This window comes from Mytilus edulis, unplaced genomic scaffold (assembly GCF_963676685.1).
Source record: "Mytilus edulis unplaced genomic scaffold, xbMytEdul2.2 SCAFFOLD_872, whole genome shotgun sequence".
NCBI lineage: Eukaryota > Metazoa > Mollusca > Bivalvia > Mytilida > Mytilidae > Mytilus > Mytilus edulis.
The window spans coordinates 10,700-30,502 of NW_027266941.1; the positions used below are offsets into that span (position 1 = coordinate 10,700).

The 19,803-nt window shown below is 32.1% G+C and overlaps 2 protein-coding genes across 2 annotated transcripts; one reads left to right on the forward strand and one right to left on the reverse strand.

Moving 5' to 3' along the window:
• The first annotated feature begins 288 nt into the window (after positions 1-288).
• Positions 289-19,068, forward strand: LOC139504621 (von Willebrand factor D and EGF domain-containing protein-like). The gene is made up of 12 exons (XM_071294671.1): positions 289-376; positions 1,595-1,827; positions 2,742-2,813; positions 8,896-9,028; positions 9,651-9,859; positions 10,279-10,352; positions 11,055-11,118; positions 12,216-12,413; positions 14,487-14,665; positions 15,179-15,809; positions 17,204-17,532; positions 18,932-19,068. Exons 3-10 carry the CDS (start codon positions 2,757-2,759, stop codon positions 15,255-15,257), a joined length of 993 nt encoding a protein of 330 aa, XP_071150772.1. The 5' UTR covers positions 289-376; positions 1,595-1,827; positions 2,742-2,756; the 3' UTR covers positions 15,258-15,809; positions 17,204-17,532; positions 18,932-19,068.
• On the reverse strand, positions 3,772-7,035 carry LOC139504622 (uncharacterized). Its single transcript, XM_071294672.1, has one exon. The coding sequence runs from the start codon at positions 6,942-6,944 to the stop codon at positions 5,184-5,186; it is 1,761 nt and encodes a 586-aa protein (XP_071150773.1). The 5' UTR covers positions 6,945-7,035; the 3' UTR covers positions 3,772-5,183.
• Positions 19,069-19,803: the final 735 nt, after the last annotated feature.

Below are 19,803 nucleotides of genomic sequence, written 5' to 3' on the forward strand. Positions count from 1 at the left end.
GTACTATATAAATTGTATGTATCTGACATGTCTGAAGTGCTTCTCTGTAAACCTTGCAACCTGAAATCTGATTTAGAATTACCTGTGACCGTTAAAAAGGATTGAAACCACTTAAATTGTCTTAAAAGTGGTCTGGTGAACTGTAGTCTGTATCCCGGCTGTTATTGAAATTCTTGACAATATTTGTATATTCCGAAGGCATACTGAATGTTTTACAGAGGGGACCAACCTAGGTGAACTGAGGCTTATTGAATTTCACATCATTTTACCACATTCCCTCAATGTATTTTAACAAGTTTTTTTTATATTTTTTCAGCGATAGATGTGGTGTGTGGAGTTGGACAAGTTTATGTGCTTCATTTGCAAAAATGTGTTGGTAAGTAATGTCAGCACAAAATTTATTCTTGAAAAACCAAAACCAGTATTTTGATTGGTTGATTTCTAAGTCTCAATGCCATTATCATGCTTGAAAATTTTTATGACCAGTGACAAGTTCAGACACTGAGAAATGTTACTCCTATTTGGTGAAATTGAATTTCTAGGAGTCTGTATGTAATTGAATTTAAAGTTAAGCAAATGAACATATTTGTTATAAAACTGTAAAAACACAGGATATTTATTGACTGGATACAAAAAATGTATGAGTGGAATAGTGAGTTTATTGTCTCTTAGGTGCAACTAAGTTACTATTGCCCCAAGGCATAGCCGAGGGGCAATCGTTGTATCTGAAGGTATAATTAACTTGCTATACCATGAATATCCACTCAGTAAGTGTTTTATTATACTGAAAGAGACAATAAATGTTGGGGATAAATCAACTATTATAATGGTAATTATAAAAAGCTGAAACACAACCCTACTGTTTCAAGTGTACTTCATATATATTCTGAATCAATGCTAGATACAATAGGTAGAATGGTAAGTTGTAACTCCTGCAGTATTCTCAACTTTATCCAAGCAAATAGCTGCATTTGAAATTTGAAAATTGGTGAAATACAATGGCGCTTAAGCTGTCATATTTCACTGAGGTCCAATAGTTGGGACTACTATTAACCTGTCAAATAGCTCAACGCTTGCACCACCTACGATAGTAGAGGGGCATTATGTTTTCCGGTCTGTACCTCCATTTGTCTATAATTCTTCCATTCTTTCATTCATGAATACATCAGTTTGTTCGTCCCATTGTTCGAGCCGTCTGTCTCTCCGCTTCATGCATTTTATGGGGCATCCGTGTACTATGGACGCATTCTGGATTTTCTTCAGTTGAAAAAATATAAAAAGTTAGACTGGATCAGGTTCATATGATAGAGAGTAAATTATGGTTAAAAACAAACCCAGAATATTAGGCCAAAATAATAAAGAAAGGAGAAAATAAACTCATAATTATAGATTGGAGAAATGGAGTGCTAAAATACAAAGAACATAGAAAATATTTTCAAAATGAATACAAACTAATCAAAAGACCCCTGTCCGAAATCTCAGAAAAGGTGGCAAGTTATCAAATAGTTATAACCAATGGTATGGTTTGAGCTCACATTCTAATAATAAAGCAATTTGTTATTATATGAGTTCATATTCAAAGTTATATTTTCAGATGTTGTTGTTGAGATTTCTAAACCAAAGTTGCATGTGAAAAAATATCCAGATAGGGTATCAGTTGTGTGTTTATTTGATGTGAATAACATCACTGTATCACAACATAAGCCAACCTTCTCTGTAACCTGGATCAGGATCAGGAATGGTGTATCTACGGTTATTAAGTTCAAATTCCTGTCAGACACAAGGGACCAAGTGGTTCTGGGGAAAGATGTTCTCACAGGAGACTCTGTAAGTATACCCATCTTCACTAACCAAGGATTACGATGGACTGGATTGTAATCCTTGGCTAGTGAACATGATACAAGTGTACATTGTATGTACCAAACATTTAATTAATTTATATTCAAAAGAAGTACCCCGGTAAGATATATCCAATCAGACATTCAAAACTTATGTTAAAGAGAGGCAAAACATAATAGCAGGACATTCAAACTCATAAGTCAAAAAATGAACTGACAACACCATTGTTAACAAAGAAAAAAAAAACTACAATCAAACAATAATACACAAAACACAACATAGAAACTAAAGACTTGAGCAATACTAACCCCGCCAAAAACTGGGGGTGATCTCAGATGCTCTGAAAACGTAAGCAGATCTCGCTCCACATGCAGCACCCATCATGTTGCCCATCAAATACTTATGTACACATCCTGGAATAAGTCTTAATTCGGTAGGTCACATTTGTAAGATATATATGTTGCTCAAGAAAAACTTATGACAACGCCTTGGCAAAAAACTTTAAACATTAAAAAGACAAAATAATCCCCAGACACTACATAGAAAACTAAAGAATGATCAAGAATGTGAATCCCATCAAAGCCGGATGGTATACTCTTAGGCACTGACAGAGTTGCTAGTACAAATCTGACACTTGAAAAGGGTGATGTGAATTTATGTTTTCATTTATATATGCATCTTATCATTATTTAAGACTTTGCTGGCTGAGTGGTCTAAGTCGTTCATATACAGTATCATTAGCCTGTCATCACTGATGTTGCAAGTTCAATCCTGCATGTGGCAAATGCATAGTTATATGGCATAAAATTTGGACACCAGTATCATAGATATCCAAAAAAGCAATAAGATTGACGATTCAATGGTATTTTTAAACTCATTGTAATTTTCTTTATGCATTTTAGGTTGCATGTGAAGTTATGCCTGTCCATCAGAAACAAAGCAAATCTTCAGAGTTACTGTTCTTGGGAATACAGGTAAGAATTGGGGCCAGATCAATATGTTTCAGTGGAACCTATGTCTCTCACTATTAAGGGGTTATGTCCCTTTGTAAATAGAAATATTTCTGAATTTGTTGTATGTACAAGCGTGACATTTGTCTTTTATTTCAATTTTATTGAAGCATCAAAAATTTATTTTTTATTCTTACAATTCAATTTTTATTCTTCAACCATGAACTTAAGTATTCATACATGTGCAGTCATGAAAATTACATTTATTGGTATCAAATATATAATTAAGGAATGCCTTGATGTATTCTAATATAATGAAACATACATGTAATGTAAATTTTTTATTTCCATTTAGTAATGAATCTTTAGTGTGTATTTCCTCAAGCACAAGCTTGTATCTATAATAAATTTAATTGTAAGACCACTGGCACATCTGTAGATGAAAGATTTTTTGTGTAAATTTATAATTATTCAAACATAAATACAAATATCAATTTTTAAATTAATAAAAAATTCAAGTCTGTAATACATTGTAATAAGGTACATATGTCTGTGATAATCTAAAGATCTCAAAGTGGATGAACTGGTAAAATAGCATCTTGTATAGAACAGAGCTCCAGATAAGCTGCGTATTTGCGTGATCACGCAATACAAATGATAAAAAATTTGGACAGAGGAATAATGTAGATCAGCTGTATGAATTTTGGACCACACTGTAAAATGCATAAGGAGGCTTGAGGATACAAAAATTTCAAATAAATTTTCAATATATATTTTTTTTATTACAAATTTTTTATCTACACCTACACTATAAGTTGTTACTTTATGATATGGTAATAAACCCAAAAAAATAAATTCGTTTTGTCCCCAGATGACTAATTTTATATCATTGAAAAAGCTCCAAATTATCTCCCTTTGGTGCAAAAATGCCATTTTTTTTGCATCAAAATTGAAATATCTTTTTTAACTTATCAGTGACCTATATTTTTAAATATTTTTTTTTCAAATAAGCTGTACTTCAACTAAACAATTGTAAAATTTAAATGATTTCTGTAATTAATTTCTTTTTTTATTTAGATATAACCTCTATTTCTCCTATTAGTTCAACAGAAAAAAAAGTACCTTAACAAAAATGCAAGCTTTATTCGAAGGCAGAAAGTGAGCTTAAATGAACTGTTACCCCATTTTTTAATTTTGATTTTGGGATACGATTGCACCCGCTTTCAAGCAATCTGTAGAGTTGTACCAGTGGCTCAGGACAATGCCCTCACGTCAACCGTTTTATTTTAAACATTAAGGACCATCTCAGATTCTTATGATTGTCTTGCTTTAAAAGGTAAAAAACAAACAAAGGGATTGAAATTAAACAACTTTCCTATAATGTTCTTTTCATAATCTTCATGTTTGATATTTCCCTTGACTTATATGCGTGTTTTTAACAACACAGAAAATCAGAATTAAGCAGTATTTATATTTAGTGTTTTTATAAATTTAGAAACACGTCAGAGGAAATTCCCCAGTTGTGATAAAAATGTGAGAGTTCTCTGAATTCAGATAAATCTATTTCTGTCATATAAGAACTGAAGTGGAGTTTTACTTATATGTCACCGTTATTAATCTGATATTTGATATTGTACTTCCATAAAAAAAAAATAGCGAACCATTTAGGTTTAATATACATTCTTACTACAGGGTTTGTTTAGGTAATTATGCGCATGCGTATAGATTAAATGGTTGCTCTTGATTCAAGTTGTCTCCCTTCCTGCAGTCACTTCCGTGAATTTTAAATCAAAACAACACGTTGAGAAAAATTATCTCGTTCTGTCAATAAACGTCGTATTATATTAAAAACGATCGCAATTTAAACCGAGGAATGTGTACGGAAAGGAGTCATCACTGACCCAAAGGAAATTAAATATTTAAAGAGTTAGGAATGGGGTTCCTCCTAGAATTAACGTTGGAAAATAGGTGATAAGATACAAAGTGAAATACTTCTCTCACTCTGAGTCTCAGTGACTGCTGTGGAAAGTAAACTTGGAATTGATAGTACAAAAATAAAACACAATAGACCTAAGTACATTGTTCATAAACTTTTAACAGGGATTGGCTATTTTGTAACTATTCAGATAACGTAAATAAAATTACATTTTACATGTGCAGTTGAATTAGTTGTGAAAATAAAATTATCCAGCTACATGTATACATGTGTCAATAAAAACTATCGCAATCGTATCCCTCAGAGCAATCTGCTCTTTGATTCTTATAAGTATATGAAAAAATTCATCTATTGAAAAAAATAGCCAAATCTTATATTTAAAAAAAAAATGGGTTTATACCAACGAGCCCCCTTAAAAGGATCTTTCACATGTTGGATGAATGCCTTTTGATTTGTTTTTACAAAGAAATATCTACTGTGTGTAATTTACTAAGCTTATCTTTTCCAAAACTAGAACACCCTATTTGTAACTGGCCATCTTGATTTATATTCAGACATAAGGGTTTCTCAATACCCTGACTTTCATTGAGACTAGTGACTAGACAACCTTCCATAGATAACATGTGAACAGCATTGCTGTTAGTGTCTGAGACTAAAATTAAACCCTTGGAAGTTGTAACAAGGTCCTGAGGAATGAAATTATTTTTAGAATTTATGCTGTGATGACCTTTGTATGTCCATTTTAGGTTCCCATATTTTCCAAGGACAACCACTCTACCTTCCCATGGTTTATTATTTTTACTATCAATTACACAGATGTCCTCATTTATATTTGATGTGATTACACCTGGTAAGGAAAATAATCTCTGATTGTTTGTATCATACTCGTATGTTCTCATGTGTCTACAGTTATAATCATACACAAGTATCCCTCTTCTACTTTCATTTTGCAGTGGAAACAATACACCATTATCCCTAAATCCAATGAAAATATTTTTTAGAGTTGCATGAATTCCTCTGGCATAAAGTGGTGAGATAGAGGTAAATGTTTCCACCTTACTGTCTGGTGTAAAAGTTGGTAGGCATTTAATTTCTGATGATGCAAGAACTGTGAATAGTAATGTATTGTCTTTTGCTTTTGTCATGTCAACAATGGTAACTTTGTCAACCACTGCTATACTTGTAGTTTCACATTTTGAATTCTTAAGTCTAAATGACTTGATCTTTGATTCTCCGAAAAGACATAAAATATTTGAATTATCTTCAAAAGTTTCAATCTTCCAGATGCTCCCCTCAGACGTAAATGTTTCAGCGACCTTGAACACTGGAATGGTTAATATAGAACCAAACGCTTCTTTGTTATCATCGATAATTTTTGTTTCTAAAAAGACTGTTATTTGTTCAGATATTGTATTCTCTGGTCTTGTAGGCAAATCATTGTCTAGTTTACCAGAAGCTGTAAAAACAGCCAATGCATTGTGGGATTGGAAGGTCTCTTCAATTTTAGCTTTGTTTCTTGTAAGGGCGTCACTTTTTTCTGCAGTTTCCTTCAACTGTCTTGACATTTCTTCCTCCCTCGGCTTCCACAGCTTGTCTAACTCTGTGATGAGATTCTCTCTTTGTTTAGTGATGATTTCTTTTAGTTCACTTTCCTTTTTCAAGATTCTTTTTTTTATTTCATCGTACTGGTCATTTTCGACAGATTTAATCTGTTTCAGTTCTTTTTCAAGGTCAGCATAAAAAGGCAATTCCTGTTGAATTTTATCATCAAACTCTTGCAGTTCTTTTACTTTCCTTTGATACACTTCAGCGATTTTTGTCAGATTATGAGTTCTATGTGACTCTAGTAGACAAACCGCACAAAGCAACACCTTACAATCTTCGCAGTAAATAAAGCATTGTTCGTCATTGTGAATCAAACATTGAATATCCTTCAGGTCCAAATGACGAATAGTTTCACTTGCTCCCAAGTTACTGAATTCTTTCAGATCAAGAACTTGATGAACCTCAGTTTTCTTTATTTTTGTGTGAATTTTAATTTTACATCCTTCACACAGAATTAAATCACAATTGACACATTTATATTTTGGTTCATTTGAAGTTTCACAGAATTGACAAACCATTAAGTTCTGAGCCATTTTTATACGGTATGAATTTTTTGCTATCAAATGAATGCCTTTCAGACTTTGTACCTTACAATCTATACCATTTGATGTCATTCAAGGTGAAACAAGTTGGAAAAAATCTTTTTTCCAGTTTCATTTCTCTTTTCCAATAATCTTTTAATTAAGAATTCTTTCATTTTAATCCATATCCTACAAATTCTAGTTGTTTAATGTAACAGACTTAAAGTAATTAAGAATAAAAATAAACTGAAATTGAAGTAAATTACCCATTGAAAATAAATGAACCAGTCCTAAGATAAGATTTACTTCCTGGTTTAAAATGTATTGATAACTTTTTACCTTATCAACCAGTTCATAGTTCAGCTATTTATATATTGTTCTGTAGTGAAGTAATCGTGAGATCAGCACAGGAGCATTTTTGTTTATCATATCATAGACATATGTAAAAAAAAATATTTAAAAATTTTGACATGAACACAGCTTTAGTTTTTATGAATTTATATAAAGAATTCAAAAGTGGACAATATATGGTATATATGATAAAAACCAAAAGTATTGATTTTAGATGTAAAATCATCATTGATTTTCTCCTATTTGTTAAATGTTAAATTTGCACTTTTCAAAAAATTGTGCAGAATTTAATTACTGTAAATTCAGAAATTATTGCAAGCATTTATTATTGTGAATTTGTCATTTTAGACTAAAATGTGATTTTAATTTTAAATTTGTGATATTGAGAAAATTCCTGTTTAAGGTAGCACAATACAAAAAAATTTCACCCCCTATCAGACATCTTTAAACTGATGTTATTCCACTCATCCTTCTTTAAATTTTATAAATGAGATACCAAAAGAAAGAAGAAGGAGCTTTAAATAGTGATAATTTTATTATGACATAATTATTACATAATTAATTGTTTTTGTAATTAGTTGCTATATTGTGATGTCCATAATTGAATGAATTTAGCTTCTTTGTTATTCATAGCATCCCGAAAATATTTGATAGATTCTTGCACAACACAGTTTGACCTCCAATATACTGTGTCTCAGATTTTTCCTATTGTATTTCATTCTCTCATAAATCTTCAATGAAGTTTGCAACATCAATTCATAAGAGATCACTAAATTCAATTGGGTATAAAATTTGTTCTATTGATGTTTTTAGAAATTTTGTTTCAATAATCCAAACTTTGAAAAAAATGCATTTTATTTGTACAGTGTTTATGTGAATTGTAAATTTAAAATTGCTATATATGCAATTATAATGCTAAATAAACACCCTGTAGGGTCTTGTCATAACTCTTATAGAAATGGAAAGGATGATTATTGTTATGTAAAAATACATGTATCTGTGTTCTAATATAAATTATTTCAAAGTACCTTTTCTTTCATGTACATGTACATGTATGAATTATAAGACTCTCAAACACGTAAACATGGTAAACGGTAAACTTATTTCTAAATCAAAATTTGTTTATATATATCTTAAATGTTTTGCATTTGTATTTGATTACTGAGTCCTCTATAAAATTCAGACCAGTATCTTATATAACCCAGTATTACCCAATAAAACCCAGTAAAACCCGGGTTTTCCCAGTATTTCCCACTGGGCTGCGGCAATACTTATAAAACCCGGGTTTTTGCCAACCCTGCATGATATAAAGATCTATATTTATGACTCAATTTGTTATTTCTCAATTTACAGAAAATAAATGAGATGAAGGTAGATGTGAAAAAAGATGAGACAAAAGCACAATTAATTCAACATCTTAATACGTGAAGAGCTACATACAAGGGTTATAAATCAGCTTATTGTATCAACTTTGCCTTTCATAGAGATTTGAATAGAGTATATTGTTGGAACCCCCCTTCTGTTTTTTTTACGATCAATACCTTTGAATGAGTATTTATGGTTGAAACCCCCCTTTTATCCAGAGTTCTAGACACCCCTTTTTTTTTAAATGGCTGGATCAGCCCCCTAATTTTTATTTAGTAATACACTAATCTGACAGTTGACTTTAACAACAATTTTTTTATATTAACAGGTGATGGAGACCAATATAGTTTTACAAGAGAATGGACAGCCAGAGACATTAACATTTGTGTCCACGGTGCCATTAACATGTGAAACAGAGAAGTGTAAACTAGACATGGTGTTAACAGTTAAATATCCAAAAGGTTAGGATCTCATTTGTTCATTAGAATCATAATAACTAACAAATGCATGTTTATTCTTTACATACAACTTCAATACATTAAAAAAACAGAATTCCTAATGAAAATTATACTTCAATATGCATAATAATAATAACACTGGTCACTGCCCAAACTTTGATAATCAAATTTGGTGCAAACTTTCTTTATATACTGCCTGCCAAAACCGGATTACACCTTTTGTGAAAACTTAATAGAATACATTACATATTTCAGAACTCATATGAGAACCTCACATGAATATATATTTTGAATTTCATGTATTTTAGTATAATAGAAAAAAGAAGGATAAGGATAAGGCGGTATATACAGTCGTGACACAAAATCAGTACATTCACAACACAAAATTTTAAACAACAACAACACAAAAAGCAAAGGAAGAATGTTTTTATTGCTGTTCTTCATCTCACAGTGAGACATCAACAGGGAGCCAAAAAAACTCTCACCTTACTGGAAGTTTAAGACGGCACCAATCACCACTCACTGTACAGACACCTTATCATATTGTTATATTTCTGCATTTTTTAAGTATTCAAAAAGTTCCAGGATAATAAATCTGTTCGCTATATTATTTTTGTAATTCCAGGGAATACACTGTCAAATGTTTTACTATCCCGTTGTATCCTAGAGTTCCGACCTAATGACAGATGTCAAGGTATTGGATGCATCACACAACAGGTCAAGGTTGCAATGACCCCTAACCTTTACACTTTAAATGTCAAGGACATTCATATTTCTGGCTACCTGTATGTGGATGAACAGGTCATGTGGAATCAAGATACTGTACAAGCAAAGGTAAATTAATGTCAAATGTTTTTTCGCAATATGACATTTGAGCTTTATATCAATATTTAGCAGTTTAATAATTTCTATGACCCTTGGTCCTCAGTAGGACACTACAAAATTGGTTTCTCAAGGTCACCTTAACTAAATAGGTTTTTATGCAAAATGACCTTTGAACTTTTATCAATTTTTGTCAGTTTTAATAATTTGATGACCTAATGTTCCTCAGTACATCCAAAATTTGTTTCCCTTCTCTAACATAAGTTTCCCTCTACTAAATTTTATAAAAGTAATCACAATGCATAACCACAAAACTCAGACCGAGGTGTAATTTGAGTGGCGTCACTTTTACCATTATGGAGTTGCATGAATGTTTCTTTACAAATGGAAGGAATGCTGAATAATTGAACAGTTAATATTTTTATTTGTAGATAAAAGTGATAGATCTGCCATCAGCTTCCTGTTACATGACTGCTGGTGTATTTATTTTGTCATTCCAGAACAAGTAAGAAAACCTAAAATGAAATATTTGTTTTATACATCATTGAAAAATTAGTATGCATATGAATAACATGAAATAATTTGCGGTGCAAAGTCATTTAGAAGGAAATCAAACAACAGGCAGTTACACATGTTCTGTCTTCAATCTTTGTTTTTAACATGAATTTTGTCAAGATTTGAATTGCCTTTAAGTTTTATTCTAGTTATCTATCATAACCTCCTAATTTCTTGATTGACAAAACACTTTTACTATAAAAACAAAACAAGCTCTTTATTATAAGTGCATGCTCATTTGCCTGCAGAATACAATTAGTGTTTTCAGACTGACACTCTCCCCCTTTTTAATCCTGAATAGTGGTTCTTAGATATTAGAAGATGTGGTATGAATGCCAATGAGACTACTCTACATCGATCCAAGTCACAATTTATAAAAGTTAACCATTATAGGTAAAAGTACAGTTTTCAACCAGTGAAAATCAGGTTCCTAACTTAGGACATGTGTATTTAAATGCAGCTGGTTTAAACATTTTAATAGGTACCCACCTTCACCCTTACCTGAAACAATAGGGTAACATCACAACATAGAAAGACACATATATGATTTTAGTTTTAACTCTTAAATTTTGTTAGAAAGTTTCAAATAGCCTATTTAATAGAAGTTGAAATCAATTAATTGTATAATTGCGCCTTTTATTTATGCTTTCAGTATGTCTAAATTATCTAGAAGAGGAACATACATCCTCCTGAAGAGCAGAAATAATGAGTTTGAGGTAAGTATATATTTTTTAAGTATTTCGTCCTATTCAAAAAGTCATGAAATCATTTATTTTTATGCTTCACCTACGATAGTAGAGGGGCATTATGTTTTCTGGTCAGTGCATCTGTTTTGTTCGTTTGTTTGCCTATCTGTCCCATTTGTTTGTTGGTCCTGTCTGTCTGGCTTCAGGTTAAAGTTTTTGGTCAAGATAGTTGTTGATGAAGTTGAAGTCCAATCAACTTGAAACTCAGTACACATGTTCCCTATGATATGATCTTTCTAATTTTAATTCCAAATTAGAGGTTTAACCCCATTTTCACGGTCCACTGAACATATAAAATGATCGTGTGAGTGGGGCATCCGTGTACTGGGGACAAATTCTTGTTTTAATATATTATGTCACATAATAAGTTCTGATTGAAAATATGTTCTGTTCTCCACCAAAAATGTGCATGTGTTTTAAATTCTCTTCATTTTACATGTATTGCTTGAAACATTATATTTATATCACACAAGTTGAAGATCTGCACCAATATATTTAATTAAACAGATATATTATGTTATGGATGTGTACTTGCAAAAAAATATCATTCTAGGGACCTATTAAATTTCCTGAGCTGCTAGGCAAATTTTTCGCAAATACCCCTCCATAACATGATTTATCGGTAATTCATATATTTTCCCTTTGATCTTACTGCCTAATATTTTCAAGTATCAACGTACTGGCTGTATCACTGAAAATATTAGGCAATACATTGTGTGACGTCATAATTACCGATAAACAGAATATTAGGTAGTTTTGTTTTTGATACTGACTATATCATGTGGAATATCTTAACGGGCTCGTCTAGATATTCGACATGATATAGTCAGTATCAAAAACGAAACTACCTATTATTCTATATATATCTGTTTAATTACACCGATTGGCTTTTGATTGAAACTCTCTGTACTGGTGAAAGGAAAATATTTTAGTTTAAGGCAAATTTCACAAGCAGTGGTGAAAAATATGCAAATTTGTTTAAAATGGGAAAAAAAAGGTTAGAATAAGCGAAAAATACATTGGCTACCAACCAATCAAAATACAGTATTCTTATATATCTTTAACAGATTCAGATACGAGTGACCAGCTGTCCAGATGAAAATTTACTTTGTGTTTGTGGTGCTGCCATCTACTACAAGGAGACAAGACTGATAATAGACAGATGTAGGTCAACTAATAAGGAAGGGGATATATTTATACAATATCGCCCTGCCATGAGGGCTAACATGAAAATATTCGAAGGACGGCATGGGAAATTGATATATGTAAGTATAAGAAAGAAATAAAAAAACAGTCAGTGGTTCTCTCTGGGAAAGCATTCTTCCTTCATTAATATAAACCAGTCCACAATATACTGTATATTCTTCATTTCTCGCTGTTTACCAATTTTCATAGATAAGTTGTACAAGGAAATCACGAATTTAAAAGTTCAACAAATTACATTTTTTCTGAATGGTTATAAGACTTTTGGAAAATTACGAAATCAAATATCAGCAAAAATGCAAATTTTCCTCAATTCACCAAAATGAATCCACAGTAGCCAATGATGCTGAAGGTGACATTAAACACCAAAAATCTATCAAGTAATCAGTCTACATTTTTAAAAGGCTAACAAAAACATCATGGAGCAAAAACAAGGTTACAATAATCAACATGCAGGATGTTTTGTAGGGCTAAAGTTGAGGCCCCTCATAGGGTTTGTCCAAAGTATAACATAATCTTTTGTCGATATAATTGCATAATCATTAATTTTTTGTTTTAAGTATCAAACAATCAAAAATACTGTCCTAGATTATCAAATATTCTAATATGACGTGCTTCTTTAGCTTTGTAAAGAAACCATACTTTATTATCCAATAAAATTAGTTTACACATGCGTATATTGACTACGGCAGAAAAATGAATTTTATTAAATTGGTATACGCATTTAATGTATTTCATTAACTTGGGACACTTTCAAACACTAAAATATGATACACATTTTGTTACTAATACTTTTACAATGACAACAATGTGTTACAATTCGAAATTGACATATTTGACCTAGATACCGCAATGTTCATGTTGGCTGTTCTAACTTCAAAACCCCTCCCACTGAAAAACACGTTTCATCTATCTTGTTAAAAGGCATGTATATAATAATTTCATTGAAACATATGATCTGACGATATAATATAAAATAAAGTATAGGTTAATTATAACTGTTGTACTGCAATGACAAAATTGTTTCATATTTATGATGAAATGGATTGACCCTAGCAGGGAATAGAACCCCATTCTCCTATAAAAAAAATAGGCGTAATTACCAATATACCACCAAGGTTTCCAATCTATTTTACAAATGCAACAAGATTGTCTCTCAGTATTAATTTTAATCATCATGTAATACAGCATTTGAAATCGTCAGATGCACAAAGGCGTACATGCCCTTTTATCAACTTTACAGGGTGAAGCTACCGCAAGTTAAGTCCAAATAATTATGACGTCTGGCAAGGCTATTTTATTTTTTTTCTGTGACGCCGTTGAAGGAAGGCGTCCCAGAAAAAAATTAAAATAGCCTTGCCAGACGTCGTAATTATTTGGACTACCGCAAGTATAAATGAATCTCTGTCAAAGGGCCCCTCCAGCCCTCCTGCCAAGTCTCGAATGTCAGCGCAACTTCATCAAGGAATCCTGTATCAGATATGAACATATTTACCAATGCTACAAAATTAATTTAGTAAATAAAGATCGACCTACCCGATTCTCCTTGTGCGTCCACCGCCATTGACAACTGACTTGAAAATGTGCGTGTCAGAAATTGACCTCATAGACAAAGACGTTGACTTATAACTTTTCTGTTATTTTGTGACACAAATATTGTTTAAGTTAATAAATTTGTTAATTTCTGTTTCAATTTTAAATTTTAGAAATACACAACTTTGCGAAATTAAACTGGTTTAAACTAGTTGGATAAAAATCGACAGGGAGGTTGATGGAAGAGCCTACACAAATATAGTACCCTTGTACACAGCGAACATAGAAATTACCGTAATTGTCCTAATCAGAATCGAAATAATTGATGCCAGCTATACTTTATTTTAGTTTTAACATGGGTATCGCTCTGGCAAAAATAATCACGAATATAATGCCTACCCATGTTAAAACTACAATAAAGTATAGCTGGCATCAATTATTTCTTAAATCAAATAATCATGAATAATTTGGTATAGTAATCAAATGATCACTTTAAAAAAAGCCAAGTAATCACATAAAGAAGGCTCAAAGTTTACGGAAAAACGTTTGAAAATGAAAATCTTGTTTATCAAAATAGTATCTCTAAGCAACTTTCTCTTCAGATTGTTTTGGACAATAAAGCTCAGGTACGAATTGACCTTCGACACCAAAGTATGACCTTGACTGTCCAGTCATCAGGCTATTTTACAGACAGGATGGATGGATTGTGTGGTCAGATTGGTAATAATACATGGTACCATAGCAACGATGTACAGACAAGTCAGCCTCTTGTTGATTGGAGGTAAGTTACATAGTCTGATCCATATAAGGTGTTGTCATCATTTAATTGTTCTTCTACCATTCCACATACTGTAGAAACATTTCTTTCCATGGGGTTAAAATAGCAATACAAATGTCAGACATCTTGGATATTTAAAGATCCCATAATTAGCTGTATTGAATGTGCTGGCTTCTATTGAGGAGCATTTGGCCTCTAGATCAACCAAGCATTTATTTTTTTTGCCCCATTTATTATGCCCCATTTATGTCCAGTATGTTCGTCTGCCCCGCTTCAGGTTAAAGTTTTTGGTCGAGGTCGTTCCACTGAACATAGAAAATGATAGTGCTATTGGGGCATCAGTGTACTATGGACACATTCTTGGTTTTTAATGTTCTGCGTCTTTGCTTAGCATGCTCCAGTTATGTATCAGAAAAGAATTTTGTGAAATTATTCATCTTTTAATGGAATTGATAATAGTATTATTAATTCTTACAGTGGTAACATATGGAGATCTTATCGAAAAGTTTTTTTCAGGTTACTTCCAGGACTTAGTTTGTTTGAGAATTATGAACTCTTATTGATGACCTTGACCCCATCAGATGCCAGAATGTGATTGTTCCCTGTCTTCATATGAGACTTCCTGTCCAAAATCATCTGCTGCAATGCCACAGTTTTTATTTCATCTGAAAGAGACAACATTCTATTGGATAAACAAAACACAAGGAACCAATCAAATACCAGATTACATGTTTGAAGGAGATTTTGATGATGAAGAAATTGAAACTAAACAGCCTGTCAAGGATGGCCAGCTTGCAAATGACAGTTGTAAAAATATGTTTATGACGTCAGGGATTGCCAAAACTTTGCTTAAATAGAATTAGAATTGACATAGACACAGTGATGAATATCTGTGTTGCCTTGGCAACCTCATATCAAAATTCAACATGGATGCCAGAGGTTTTACGTTTGCTAGAAAATTTATGTGAAACACAATTGAATAAAAGAACAAATTCTACTGATTTGGGAGAAGTTGCTGATGTGAATATTGAAGACATTCGTCAAGCAATTCTTTGTCCTGAAGGTTGCTATGGTAATGGCATTTGTATAGAAAATGGCTGTTTTTGTTACCAAGGATTCTCTGGAATAGAATGTCTCACCAAAACAGGTAAAGTTTTTTTATAATAATTCATCTTTTAGATTTAGCTTCAAGTACTTTGAAAATGGTAAATTTAAGAAATAATTGATGCAAGCTATACTTTATTGTAGTTTTAACATGGGTAGGCATTATATTCGTGATTATTTTTGCTCCGAGCGATAGTGAGGGCTAAAATAACACGAATATAATGCCTACCCATGTTAAAACTACAATAAAGTATAGCTTGCATCAATTATTTCAATTCTGATTAGGTACAATTAAGGTAATTTCTATGTCCAATGTGTATTAGGGTGAAGCTATTGTGTAGGCTCTTCCATGAACCTCCCTTTTTTGTTTGTAAAGAAGCAAACGGCTGGCACTGTGATTTTTCAGAGGGAGGAGTTTTGAACAGCCAGCATGAACGGTTGTTGTATCTAGGTAAAAAATATCAATTTCGGAATGCAACACATTACAGTCATAATAAATGAATTAGTAACAACATGTGCATCATTTAAGAGTTTAGAAGTGTTTTAAATTAATGAAATATTTTTAAATGCATGCCAATTTGATACAAAATTCATTATTCTGCAGTAATCAATATATGCATGTGCAAAAAAATAATTATTGGATTTAGAGCATGGGTTTATTCATATGGGGTAAGAAGCATGTCATATTAGAATGTCCATTTTAATATATATATTTATTCATCTTTTAAATTGAGCATTAAGTATTGAAAATAAAATAATGTCATACAGTTCAAACATAAAGTTTATGATATCTGAATTGTATTTTTAAGTTTGGCAAGTAAAATTAATTTTTACTGTCTCAAATTAAGTTTGCCCTATCAGTAACATGTTTCAGAACAATATTTACAGCAATTAGACCAATTATTATAATAGCAAATTTACTCAAAATTTTGTGTTGGTTTTTGTGAGGATTATAGAAGCCTTTTCTACAGTTCAACATCTATTTTAATAAAATACTTCTTGATAGAACATATGATATATCTTATCTAACTTTATTATTAAAAAAGATTTGGGACATTGAAACTCATAAGATAGAAATAAACTCAAGGTGTGGGGAGTTTCTTGCTGCATTGAAGACCTATTGGTGGCCTTTGGCTGTTGTCTGTTCTATGGTCTGGTTGTTGTCTCTTTGACACATTCCCCATTTCCTTTCTCAATTTTACCACTTGCCATAATTACTGTGACTTAGCGTTGCTATCCGACTATTGCAACTCAAAATTCTGACCAAATTGCAATTTGTTTTATAAAACCAAACTGTTCAACTGGTCAGAATTTTGACACAAACTGCTGTAGAATTGCAATTTGGTCAAGTTTTTTAATGAGTTGCAATAGTCGGATAGCAACACTAACAGTCAAGTCACTGTAAATAATTTTTGTTGTGAAAATTTCTACCAGCAGAGGTCACAACAACCACAAGTTCAACTACCATGCCAACAACCTCCAGCGCAACGACCCCAACAACTACAACAACCAGCACAACTTTAGCACCAACAACTGCAACAACTGTAATCACAACAACAACAGCTCCACCTACTGTAACCATGACAACAACTCCTTCAACAACCACTTCAACAACAACAACAACAACAACAGAAATGACAACAACCACTGAAGTTCCTGTCTCCATGGTTACCTGTGATACAAGATCTTCACATTGTAGTACAGTTCATGTAGATTTGTTACGGTCTGGTGAATTTGTTACAAAATGTAATGTGACGCTAATGCAGGTACTTGATAGTAACATAATTATTGTACAGACTTCAAGTCACAATAATCCTTAATGCTATTTACTCATTTCTGGTAAAAATAGTCACATATGGATTTTTCAAGTGTTTATGATGTGTACACATATCTTGTTTGATAGTGTTATGCACAATGCAGTCAGAATGTACAATACATTGCTTAAAAAGGGACCTAACGGGTTTGTAAAATCTTAAAAAGTGGTGAAATTTCAGAACAATTCCTAATTAGGAAACAGATAAGGTGAATATTCTCATGGCAGTGTGTTTATATAATAATAAAGGGTTGGATCCTTAGCTAAAAGACTAGAAAATTAGTATTTGCTGCTTCTCCGTTAATATAAAAAAAGAAGATGTGGTATGATTGCCAATGAGACATTACTATCCACAAGAGACCAAAATGACACAGACATTAACAACTATAGGTCACTGTACTGCTTTCAACAATGAGCAAAGCCCATACTGTATGGTCAGCTATAAAAGGCCTCGAAATGACAATGTAAAACAATTCAAACGACAAAAACTAACAGCCTTATTTATGTACAAAAATTGAACGAAAAACAAATATGTAACACATAAACAAATGACAACCACTGAATTACAGGCTGTATGTCTGTTGCATATAAATGTAGGAGCAATAGTGGTCAGCTTTGAGTCAGAATATTGCCTCCAGGAAACAATGGAAAAAGGTCTCACAGTTTCACTTTGGGAAATTGTACGTTAAAAAACAATTCAGCATGGTGGTCTTGTACAAATCAGGATTTTAAATTATGAAATACATTTAATGTTTGCCACTGCCCGGATGTTAAAAACCTATCCAGCAAACTATTCAACACTATAATTCTAAACTTAATTTGAAATTGACTAATCTTGTTGGCTTGTTTAAGGCAATACAGTTTTGAAACTGAAATTCTGTTGTCAAATTCCTTTTCAATTAGATAGTAATGATATTTGTAAAAACTTGTTATAAGATGAAAATAAAGATAATTGACTGCAAAATTATTGCAACTTGTTCATGTATATATAGAATAATAGGTAGTTTCATTTTTGATACTGACTATATCATGTGGAATATCTAGACGAGCCCATTAGGGCGAGTTGAGATATTCCACATGATATAGTCAGTATCAAAAACGAAAACTACCTATTATTCTGTTTATCGGTAATTATGACGTCACACAATGTATTGCCTAATATTTTCATTGATACAGCCAGTACGTTGATACTTTACTTTACTTTACTTTGATACTATATTAGGCAGTAAAATCAAAGGGAAAATATACGAATTACCGATAAACATACATGGTATGCATTTTAAAATGTTTTGTATAATAAAATACTGATATAATATAAGATAAAATAATTATATGATCTTTTAATATTCCAGTTCACACAATATGGGTGGGAACCAGTAGGAGATGTTTATACAACTTTACTACGATATGTAGACAGTACAACGGTAGAATGTATGTTACCAATGGTTACCAGAAGTGATGACTTTGTCAATGTATACAGAGTTCAGGTAAAAATGAAAATTGTTTGTAGGACAGAAATTAAGGTTGTTGTCAAAGCTGTATCTCACATCATAAAATTCAGAATGGAAATGGGAAATATGTCTAAAAGCCAACAACATGACTAAAGAGCAAAACAACAGATAAAGGCCACCATTGGGTATACAACACAGCGAGAAAATATTGCATCTCGGAGCAGGCTTTTGATCAGCTGACCCTCAAACAAAAATGTATAACAGTTCAGGGAAAAATTAACCTCACACTTATCCAAGTTTATCAAAAGTCAAAGGTTTCTACATGCGTGATCATGTCAGTTTTAAAAAAAATACTATAAATTTAGAAATTATTATTGCTATTTTGCAATGTGAGATATTGAGATTTCATGAAAATCTGCATGCAGATATATGCCTCAGATATCAGAATGCAAGTTCTTACTAATGTGATACTCAACCAGTGGTATTATTCACATTTATAAAAATCTCACAACGATTTCTGCATTTACATCATATGCATGTGCATTACATGTAAAAACCTCAACACTAACTTGTGGTGTATATCGAGAATACAATAATGGCTGACTAACAATGGTTTAATATCTAAAGGGGCATAACTCAAAGACATGATGCATAACAACTATATATGGAACACAACTCATGACATAACTGAAAAACTTTGATTGTTTCATCGGGTAAAATTAATGTAAAGGGAGGTAACCACACTATATTTTATAAAATTACATAAAGAAAGC